This window comes from Sinocyclocheilus rhinocerous, unplaced genomic scaffold (assembly GCF_001515625.1).
Source record: "Sinocyclocheilus rhinocerous isolate Xijiao unplaced genomic scaffold, SAMN03320098_v1.1 scaffold1724, whole genome shotgun sequence".
Taxonomy (NCBI): domain Eukaryota; kingdom Metazoa; phylum Chordata; class Actinopteri; order Cypriniformes; family Cyprinidae; genus Sinocyclocheilus; species Sinocyclocheilus rhinocerous.
The window spans coordinates 145,947-158,257 of NW_015626034.1; the positions used below are offsets into that span (position 1 = coordinate 145,947).

At 36.4% G+C, this 12,311-nt stretch overlaps 1 protein-coding gene across 1 annotated transcript in view; it reads left to right on the forward strand.

Moving 5' to 3' along the window:
• Positions 1 to 9,420: 9,420 nt before the first annotated feature.
• LOC107708510 (GATA-binding factor 6-B-like) overlaps positions 9,421 to 12,311 on the forward strand; it is an 8,776-nt gene continuing 5,885 nt past the window's right edge. Inside the window, exons 1-2 of the mRNA XM_016512778.1 lie at positions 9,421 to 9,490; positions 10,148 to 11,053. Of these exons, the coding sequence (XP_016368264.1) occupies positions 10,201 to 11,053 (853 nt within the window). The 5' untranslated portion in view covers positions 9,421 to 9,490; positions 10,148 to 10,200. The remainder of the gene's footprint in view (positions 9,491 to 10,147; positions 11,054 to 12,311) is intronic.

Here is a 12,311-nt window from a genome sequence, read left to right on the forward strand (position 1 = left end):
GAGTAGGAGCTAATTTGGTTCTCGAAAAAGGCAGTCCGGTACTAAAATCGCACCCAGTTCCGGCGGTGCGAAAACGCCAAAAAGTGGGTAGTTCCACAATTAGTTCTGGTACTATGAAAAGGTTCCCGCGGTGCGAAAGGCCCTTATATAGAACTGTTAAATATGTTGGAGCTGTGTCTTAGCTGCCCAGTGTGCCTTAATGCATCCTAATTTCAAAAGTAAAAGTCATATCAGAGCATTTCCACTTATGATTAGATAGTGTCAAAGATGACGTATAAGAACATCCAATCTAATCCTTCATACATCATCTTAGCATCTCAGTTTGAATGATCAAGGCCAGAGTAGGTCACAACAAAGCAGATAAGACACCTCTAGCCGTCTCCTATATTCTCAATGCATATCTTCTTATCGGAGGTTTAGAGAACCCCTGCTTCTTTCTTCAGACTTCTTATTCAGTCTGCATCTTGTTGTTGTCCCCAAACATGAATCTCCAATGGGACCAAGCCTCGCAGCTATGCCTCAGCCTATCAAAACAAATAGGCCTCAGAGGCTGACAAGGGGGAGTAATGGAGAGAGTTTAGAGGCTAGAGAGAGAGGAGGTTTAGGGCATTAGGGGGTCTTTGATGGGGTGGGAGGAGTAGATCATGCTGGTTCCTCGTTAACTCTTTGGCACTCTTTGGGGACTTTGACTGACAGCTATCATGATGCGGAGTAATATAGGAAAGTCACCACTGCTGTACAAAGTATAATTAGTATTATTTTAAAAACATTTTTTCCTGAAACATTGGAATTGTAGTTTAATGATTAATATTTGTACTACTATATGACAATTATTCAAGACGCTTGCAGTTCTTTGTTCAGGGGTAAACAGAAGAAACACCTGAGCAGTGGTATTCTGTTGGTGAACATCACGAAGCCACCCATGCTACTGGGAGCAATGTTTAGTTGAGTGAAGAAATGAACCTCAAAACATTTTCACATCCATGAACATGGAGCCCCAGAGTTCTCCCAACAATTATGTGATCATCACGAATCAATAGCATTTCAAAGGTGTTTAACAGCCGGTGCAAAGCTTTCTGGAAAGCTTTCGATGACAGGCCATTTTGAACCACCATAATGAACCCCAAAGCTCTTTAGTTTTGGCCAGATTTCTTTCTGAAATGACGTCATGTCTGTTCTTTGATTTCGTGAGTATATGTTTTGATTGACTTGAAACTGAAAAAATGACTTCTTTAGTGTTTATAATTTATATAGTTTATATAGTCTAGTATAGTTTATATAGTTTATGTCAATAATTTTTTTTTTGCTTAATAATTTGTAAACAAAAAAAGTACTTATCCTCTTAATAAGAGGATAATAAGATGATCTCTTAAAAAGACCATTCACCCCAAAATTTGGTCACTTACTTGTACATGTTGTTCCAAATTGTCTTCAAGAATCAAGTTATAAACAAGCATGAACGAGATCTGAGAGCTATAGCAGATTTGCACTTAATAATGACTTTATTTACTTTAATAATGACTATGATCTTATCTTAACTAACAGCTGGTGCAAAGCTTTGCATAACAAACGTTTTGGTCAGATTATTTTTATTTTTTTCCCAAAATGACATTACACTTATTTATTCTTTAAATCAATAAGTTGAGGGATTTTTTTTTTTTTTTTTTTTTTTGGTGGTTTATCTGTTAAAGTAAAAAAACGTAAACATTAAAAAAAAAAAACAATACTTAACCTTTTCATTTAAAAAAGCAAAATTCACCCAAATATTCTGTCATCGTTTGCTCACCCTCATGTTATTCCAAAATGTCTTCAAGCACCAACTTTTAAACAAGCATGCAATATAAACATGCATGAATGAGAAGAGAACTGAGATCTATAGCAGATTTTCACCAAATGTTGACTTAAATTTTAAACTGTTCATCAAACAAAGCATATGGTTTTAATCTTGTGCACTTATTATATTTTAATATAATGCACGACTGATGTGGACAAGTTTTTCTTTTCTCCTCCATTTTAAGAGCTTTAGCAGCCCAAGGTAACTGATGCATTGTGTGGAAAACAACATTCTGTTCAACCTTTCCTTTTGTGTTGTGTGAAAATGTTTTCACTTTTTCTCCCCTACCTCAGGCTGTGTACGTGCTAAAATTAAGGTATTGATTTTAAAAATACTCTGTTTTAAAGAGTGACAGTTCTAACAGTCTGCATACGTGCTGTAGAGACATTACATGGAAGTGCTGTATATCTGTCTGCAGCACAGAACTCTGATCTCCCACGCCTCTCAAAACCACTTCACAATGTTAGCATTATATACAGCAGATCTGCCTGATATGACTCCCTTTCTGAAGTTCCGCTTCTTCAAGACCTTGGATCCCTTTGCAAAAACAAGCACAACAAAACCCAGCAGCACTGCAGCCTGGGCACTTTTTTTTTTAAAAATAGGACAGAAAAAGAGCTGAAGGAACAAAAATTAAAATCCAATCAGTCTAGGAGATATGAGAAGGAGTGACACATCATTTTTAGTGTTATAAAGTATTACATCTTTCATTCTCTCTTTCTTTTTTCCAAAGCAGGGAGCAGATCCAGACTCACTCAATTCCCACCATGAGTAAACAGTGAGTCCTTCTCTAGTGCCTGGTACAGCGCTGGTTCTGAAAGAATGATCCCCATTCGACTGTTTGATGACCTGATAAAAGCATAATTGAGAATGTAGAATGCATATGTATTTTCTGCCTAAACAAACCCTGGTCATGCCACAGAAACTAGGCTCAACAACTGTATTGTGTGTACGTTTTCAAACATGAGGAGCATGTTTAAGTTCACGGCAGTATGTAGACAACACCAGGATTGTGTGCAGTGTGTGTGTACATGGAGGTCAAGAGGACAAGATGAATTTGTACAGGAGAAACAGTGCCATGGTGGCCATGTTTCTCGGGACCTCACTCCATTGGAGCAGAGGGAGATCTTATCGTAACTAAAGTGCACAGCTTTGTTTGCCAGACAAAGAAATGGAAAGAAAACTGTTTGAGGCATGGCAACATTTTTCCATGTACACAAAAAAAAAAAAAAAAAAATCGAAATTAACTGGTTTTATTCAAATATAAAATATTATTTAATGTTGTTGAATCAACCCAAATATGTTAATTTATACCAACAAACAAAAAAAATCATTTTTATGGGTTAAATCAGGTATAAATAGCCTTTTAATTGCAGGTTACCAAATTTTTACAGTGTAGAGGTGAAGGGTAAAGTCAGTACAAAAAAAAAAGAAAGGTCTCAAAGCAATCCTCTTTAACCAGTTATTAAAATGAAAAGGTTGTCACATTATATGAAAATGTAATTATTAACCAGGCAAATTTACAGTATGGACTATTACTATTAATATTGACCTATTAGGCTCTCTGTTAGATGCCTCACTCCTTTGAAACAGCAAAATAATAATACTAATAATAATAACAAAAATTGTATGTGAAAATAATGTAAGAGCATAGTTACAGTAGATATACAAAATTAACGATTGAGAGAGAGAGAGAGAGAGAGAGAGAGAGAATCCAAACAGTTTTCCATGGGCTGTTAGGCAGTGAAGAGCCAAGAGCAGTCAAGCACAATAGATGACCTATGAAAGATGAGCTGGATTACAGATAAGAGTCCCAATCATTAGTCGTTTGATTCAAGTGTTTAAGAAACCATTAGAGCTGCATGATAGTTGATAGGGCCTGTCTATTCTCTATATACACCAGACTTAATGATGGCTGTTGATTAATAATTAAAGATAAAACTAATAGAATTTAACATCATAAAACATTATTAGGAGAAGTACTGTACATACATTTTATTGGGAACAGCAACAAAACTATATTATTTAATATTATTACATATTGTTAATATTATCAATAATAGCATCCCCAGCATCCTCACTATCCTAGGAAAAGCCATTTGGAGAATGGAAAAATGTAAAAATAGCAACAACCCCTATTACAAAATAAAATAAAATAATTGCCGTTGTTGTTGAATACATATCACAATGATGACAAAAAACAGATTTTAAATTAAAAAAAAAAAAAATTTTGATACTGGTACAATATCAGTTATTTACATAAATATTCAAGTTTAGTATCATTACAAACAATGACATTATTTTTACAAGTTTATTTGCTGTATTGCTTTTGATTCTATAGCCTTTGAAAACTGATTACTTGGATTCACTTGAAACCAAACTGATGGGTTCTGGGGCATCTTGCCCATTTGTATGAACAGTATGAGCAAGGTGTTCTCACACTATCCTGTGCTACATTTCAGTGTGTGCTTGACCGTTGAACTCTTCATGAGGACCTCAGAGTGAAATCGATATTGTTTAGCCACTGTGTGTCTGTGTGTCTATACTCACTACTACCGCTGCCCTCCAAAAATAAAACGCGATGAAGCTAACGTTCTTTGGGCCATGTTGTTTTTTCCATACACCATCCAATCAGCCTCCATCCTGTTGGGCTGTGGCTGTGTTTTGTCTAGCGGGGAAGGTCAGCTTTGTGGTACAGACTGTGGCTTTCCCTGAATCAGCTGTTTTAGTGGCAGTGGACGCTATCTGCTGTCTATTCTGCCTCGTGCTCCATCACGGGCAGTCAAGCCTGTTTGTGTGACTGAGTGACAGGGGTCACGTTAATTGCGGTCATCTATTTCAAGATTATTGGAGTATATTTTACAAGAAAATATTAGTAAACTGTCTACTAATCCAGTGTTTCCCAACCTTTTTTTAGTCGCGGCACCCTTTGGAAATTTTAACAAACTTGTGGCACCCTACAAAATTAATTTTGTCACAGTATTTGAATTTCTAACTTCGATGTGATAATTTGAAAAGTATAGATATCCGGTAGTTGAAGGCAATGAGATGTAACTTCATTATGTTCACACACACTTCACTTTAATTTTAATATCATTAAAGGAAAAGTTCCTTCCTAGAATCCAAACCCATATTGTTTTATATGCATAAAGCAAAAAGAGAAATTTTGAATCATGACCTACTGGTTACTCTTTTGCATGGAATCCAAAAATGGACACTTATGAACCATAGAAGGATCAAAAAAAAAAAAAAAAAAGATCATACATCTTATGCACCCTATTTCAATTCCTCTGAAGCTTTGTTTGATGCAAAGACCAAAATTTAATTTGTTACTCACAGATAATCTACCTGTGACCAATTTCACAATCAATGAATCATTCAAAGCATCTTAGTGAACTGAATCAATGATTTAGCGCAAAAATTATTTGAATTTTTTCAGTCATTGCATACCTTCAAAAAAGATATTGTGAAATATCTACTTTTTGTTTGTCACCTAGAGCTAGAAGAATTTGAATATAGCACTTTTACGATGTTTTTTTTTTTGTTTATGCAAAATGTTCTGTTTCACTGAAGAAAGCAAGTCATAGCTTTGGAATGACATGATAATGAATAAATAAATGATAACAGAATAGGAACTAACCCTTTAGTAGCATATTAGATAAAGTAACAATTCGATTTAAAAACCATAGTAACAATACAATTTAAAAAATTTCAAGACATAATTATATATATATATATATGCTTTTTTATAAAACAGAAAATTATATTAGATTACAATCATTTGAAATAATTGAATGTGATTTAAAATTATTTACATTCTCTATTATTTTATACTAACAAAACTGACTCAAAAGACACATCATTGTTCTTTTGAACTTCCTCTACAGTGCTTCTGTATTTCTACTGAATTACTCTTATGTTGAGTGCAAGAGCAAGAGAAATACAGATGTCACAGCAGTGAATCGCATGACTCCAACAGGGTGTGACCGAAGATCTGTGAGAAGGTTGTTAACACGTTTACTATCCAGGCCTCTCCCACTCGCCCCCATATATAAGCACACACACACACATACACACACACACACACACACACACACACACACACACACACAAAGGTTGCTTTTACACCTTCTTGTTTAATCATCTACTATTGCAAACAGCAACATATATGCCTCTGACTGTCCCTCGCAATAGATGACAGTCTCTGACTTTTAGTTCAGCTGAGAAGACAGTGCCAGGCATAAAACCATAACATTTGTTGTAAACCATAAGTAAATAGGTCAGATTTGAATGTGATGGGAAGGAGAGTGAATTACTCAAATGTAAGATGCAACACAAGTGTTCTGTTTTGTAGGGGGGAAAAAAGTTTGATTTAAAACCAACTAGTTAGTTGCCAGTGTCAGCCTGAAAGTCCTGAGATCTTCAAGCTTTTAATATTTAATTCATAGCCTACATAAGAACATAAATTGATAAATTGGGAGATTAATATTTACATTTGTTTTTTTTTGTGGGACACTAAGCACTCTGGTGACATAATGACTAGTCTTCCAGGGAACGGCCAACACTCTGTCTTACAATATGTCACCAAAGGTAATGAGTATTGATCACTTCATTATCATTCATGCGGCAACAACTTTAGTTATGTACAACACAAAGCAAACGAATCTAGCAATGATTGGTCTACAAGAAACATTGTTTGAAGCAACCTGATGAGCCTTGAGCAAATATCTAATATGACCTTGGCCAATCGCACACATTTTTCCTTTACTCTGCTGAAGCTGTCTAATCAAATAGAGATACTCTGATGGCACCTTTGAATTATGAGCCTTTTTTTTTATTTTTTTTTTTAGATAGAACGCAAACTAGCTAAATTATTCTGTAGTTGTAATTATCCAATAATATATGGGTATGTCAACTCTAGTATATATATATTTTTTTTAAATGTGTAGATAATTGTCTTGTCCAAGAAAACAGTTATACCAACAACCAGTGTTGGGAGTAACGCATTACAAAAGTAATAATATTACAGTAGTATATTACTTTTTGCTGTAACGCAGTAATATAACGCATTACTAATCAAATTTGGGTAATATTATTACTCGTTACAATCTCAGTAACGCAAGTTACAACAACATATTTTAACTCAAAATTAAGTGGTGAATTTACCAACACCGCAAAACAGCACCAGAGAAAAAAATCCCGCGGGTAAAATAGTTTGTCTATTTCCTGATGCTGGAATTAAATGGTTCTAGTATATATATATATTTTTTTAAATGTGTAGATAATTGTCTTGTCCAAGAAAACAGTTATACCAACAACAAGAACAGGAATACCAACAACAAAACACAAACGAATAATAATAATAATAATAATAATAATAATAATGTAGAATTAAAATTATAATTCTGTCGCTGAAATCATTGATCACTTTGGCTTATGAGACCATATTTGCACAGACATTGTGTCCCTTATTGTGTTCGTTGAATTCGTTTTACATCGTGGGGTCAAAGTACATGGAGGCAGCCTGATAAAGACTCTCTTTGTAGTGGCCTGGCATGCAATAAATAGGCTAGTATAATATATTTCATATATACTGTAGGAAAGCATTTATTTCCGTAATTAATTGTAAGGCTGTGGTTTCGATACGTGTATTCAGTTTTTTTTTTTAGCTGTTTATTTTAATTGACGGTGATGTTAAATTTTCTTTCCTTATTTCAATGAACAGCAGTGATCACTGTGATATATGCCTAATGTGTGTGAAATACGTTTCACCCATGCTCGCAATATTTCATATAATCAAAGAGTGGCTTTATGATCTCGCTTTAGTTCACTTTAGGGCTTCTGCAAGGTAAATAGGCCTTATTTAATATATGTGATTTTGCGTCTTACTTAAAAAAAAAAAAAACATTATCATTATTGTTATTGTTGATGATGACGACGACGATGATGATAATGCCTAGGCCTATATTTATTTGTAAACAACAATGCGATTTGTTTATTGTATTTGTTTTAATTAGTGGAATTAGTGCGATTAGTTCCTAATTATCACAGATGCATATTTATTTGACATTTCTTTAATTCTAAACCAGAAGTTCCGTTTTCGTCCTAAAAATAAATTGTTATTTGGTTTCGCTAAATGAAAGAAAGCAGACGATTTTATTTCACTGCGTCTTTGATTATTACTATGAGACAGACACATCATGGCAGAGCCGCTCATCTGTCAGATAACTGCAGGACAGACAGCAGACTGACGCCCGGATCATATTCACACGTGCTCCTAAACTGCCTCATAGCGACTGTAGGCTACTAAACTATTGACAAATACTCCAGTTGCAAGCGACTATGAAAAAAAAAAAAGTTTTTAAAAAAAATTATTTTATATTGCACAGTCATTTTTTTCTCATATAGTGACAAGAGATATATTTATTTAAATAATAACCCCTGGTGCATAATAAGAAATACACTGTCTTAAATAGCCTACATCATATAAAACAACAACGCAACTTTTTTTTCTTGTAAAACATTTTTACAATGGCTTCAGATACCTGTTTTTGACAAACACTGTTCTGAAATTATTTATCAATGTATTATTATAACTATCGTTAATAATATAACATATCAATAAATATGACGTTTTTTTTAATTATGACATGCATGGGTGTTTAACTCGATTGTGCAATAACAAATCATAACTCAAATAATATCATAATTCAGTGTTATCGAATAAACTGAACAACAAAAGAGTCACAGACTTTCAAATGATTAATCTAATTGACAACCTCCAATACTTGATCAGGTCACAATACAATGTATATTCCGCTTGAATGAATTATCTGCTGTTCAAAGTGAAGCACTCAGTAATGCCTATTGCCCGCTGGGTGTTTGTGTAGGATCTCTTGCAATCCTAAACGATGCCCCATCGCCTTAGATGAACTAATTAGCAACGAGCCTAATTTGCATAGCACAGACAAAGTTCAACATCAAAACAAATAGAAGAGTAAAGTGATTTCATCATTCTGTGTTCGTGATTACCCTCACATTAAACAATTTTACACAATTAAAATACAACATAAAATGTATTCCTAAGAGCTTATTATCATTCAGATTTGGATACGGATTTTAGTCATCGAAAAGGCATTTTTTCTCGCTTACATTTTTAAACTGTAACATTGGAAGTATAATTTTTTTTAAAGAACTGCTATAAATTAAATCGACATTTTATGCCGGCAAATTAGGCTGGCGCCACTTATGAACTGCTTATAAATTATTGCTTTAAATTAGACTACAATTTCAACCAACTTGCACTTGTACTTCATAGAAACATATATAGGCTAGGCTATAAAAGTCCGCTGAGCCAAACAATTTGTTCCGTCCCTTTGAGAAAATGTAGTTGGATTTATAAGACTCGCATTTTCCATTCGACATCAAGGACATCAAAACTAAATAAGGTGGAAAGTGAAGAGCAGCACCCCTATCGAGCAGATGTGTTTGCTCAAGCTGGAATCCAATCAGAGGCTCGGAGCACAGGAGGCAACCTCCTCTCTTAAACATCGTCACGAGTGAACAGAGAACTTTCATTCCTAATAGTTCTCCAAGTCCTGCAACCACATAACCGCTGGATCCTGCGAACACCAACTTATGGCAAACCACCAATAGGTCAGTGGAGACTTTTTTCTTCTCACATATATAAATGTCTTCTCCTGCTTTTGTCAAACTTGTCTTGGTGTTGAGTTCGGTGCCAGCTGAGGAGAGCCTAAATCATTTCGGGTATTGTTTTTTTTTTCTTTACCCTGCCTCTCTCTCTCTTATCTTTTGTGGGTCTTATCAAGTGGTTATCTCTTTTCTGCAAAGACATATTACGTTTAGTTTCCTATCTGTTACGTTGTGTGAGTTTTTTTTGGTAATTATGATGAGGCTACATCAAGAGGGAGGACTCATGACACGGATGGATTCAGATCTTCAGTGTAAAGCCCTGTATGGGGTGTGTATGTGCGTGCGCATGTGTTTTCTGGGAATATAGTGAAGTTGTGTTCAGTCAATCGCGTCATGCAGCTCAGCTTTCAAATTTAGAATATTACAAATGGCACAACAATCATGAATTATTTGAGTAGGTTTGTACTTGACTGTTGCGCGCTTTCTGAAGTGAAACTCTCCGTCCGCTATAAAAGAAAAAACTTAAAAAACTCAACTTGTTTTGTTTGCTTAATGATTTGAGATCCTCTAAAAGTAAAATATTTGCGTTCTCTCGTTTCGTTTTTCTCATTTATATTATTCTCCCCCAACGTATCTCACATTTTATGTTCTCATTTTCAGCGCATTCTGCCTCTGTATTTTCCACATACTGTGAGAAATAAAAGGGATCCTGGATGGACCTGGGTGATAACAGCTGGTCCATGGTCAAGCGCGAAGTGTCCAGCAGCAGCCCAGGGTCTCCGGCTGAGCAGAGCTACCTGAACACTGACCGCAGGGACCGGCTGAGATCACCTGCGCCGACGCACCTGGACGCGGTGGGAACGCGTCGCGCCGAGGGCAGGCCCCTACACTCCTACGTCCACTTTGGCCACCCCAACAACGCCCTGCCCAATTCTGACGACGTTACACTCTTCACGGATTTAGACCAGGGCAACAAACTCATCATCTCAGGTGGGCACACCAGGGAGACGCATAAGGGAGGCTTAATTGTGGACCCTACCGACATGTATCAGACCCTGGCCATCGCCGCGGCCCAGAGTCAGGCCGGTTATAACGACACGCCATCGGCCGGTTACATGCACTCCAACCCTAATTCTCCCGTTTATGTGCCGACGTCTCGCGTTGGAACGATGATACCGAGTTTATCGTACCTACAACCCAGCGTGTCATCGCAGTCGAGCCATGCGGTCAGCAGTCATTCGGTCTGGTCACAGTCCGCCCCAGAGAGCCCATCCTACAGCACTGGAAGCCCACATACCTCCAACCGTTTCCACTACTCCCCCAGTCCGCCTATGAATAACGGCACATCGAGGGAAACCAGCTATACGAATCCTCTGAATGTAAACAGTCGAGACCAGTACCTTTCACGGCCGATAAGTGGATCTTACACAAGCCCGTATCCTCCGTATGTTGCACCGCAGCTATCACAGTTACCGGCGGCGTGGCCCGCGGGGCCCTTCGACAACTCCATGCTGCATTCCCTGCAGTCCAGAAGCGCACCGCTGTCTATCAGGGGGCCAAACGGAGGTAAGCTATGGCTGTTCATCATGTCAAAAATCTTTTTTGGCTGTGAATTTCAAAACCTATGTTTCTCTGACATTTTGGGCAGCGTGTGAATAATTCAATTATTATTATTAACCTATTATTATTATCATCATCATTATTATTATTAGACTATATTTGTAATAAATGTATTTATGTAGCCTATTTGTTTATTTGTTTGTTTGTTAAACGGCTGCTAAATGATGAAATGTTAAGGCACAGGTAATTTTCGGGGTGCAATCGTTTTAATATGGCGCCATTCTCACACATAGATCAATGTCAGAAAGATTTTTAAAACACAACATTAAAGTTGTGTGATTTATTTGTAATACTTCTATCAAATGTCTTAGGCCTATATATATATGCAGCTTGTTTGGCGACAGGTGAAAACACGAGCTATCGGACATTTTTTTTCCTGACTTTTTATCGTTACAGAAACAACAGGTGGAACCTTTTGCTGCGTATGTGGAAAAAAAACAATAACTTAAAGAAACTAAAATATATTGCTGTATGTTATGTAATGTAAGCTATACCTGGCTATTTTTAAGAAATTAAAAGGAATGCATTTAATTAACTAACTCTATCGTTTCAAACCAAAGTTCAAAGTTCAAATCACAAAGAATGTTTACAACAACACAGAGAGATAGCGGTGTATAGTCTAATTAAACTTTTGATGATAACGCCATTTACAAGTTTGAAATTATTTTAACAAAAAATAAATCCGAGGCTATCAACGAAGTTCTGTTGTATCTTTTAGTATAGCTAAAGTTTCTGATTATAGCTATGCATTAGTGGCCGTGTTACAGGTGTGCATGTTATAAAAATAATTGCGATTAAAATAAAAATAGGTAGGTAATTACAAGCTGTAAATAATAGTAGGGCCTACACAAAATAACAACGTGGACATTTCAGTCTAAATTTAATTAAGACAAAAGAGTTGCAGAGGAAACCAATAATCACATCTGTCATTAATGCTATTAGTCTGTTACAATGTGTCATGTCTGCGCAATTAATTTGGCACACATTGAAGTTGATGGTGAATGTGATGTTGACTGACGGGGAACTGTCTGTGTCTCAGATTTGCTGGAGGACATGATGGAGAGCCGCGAGTGCGTCAACTGCGGCTCCATTTCCACCCCGCTGTGGAGACGCGACGGCACGGGTCACTTTCTCTGTAACGCCTGCGGTCTGTACAGCAAAATGAATGGACTCAGCCGACCATTAATTAAACCTCAGAAGCGTA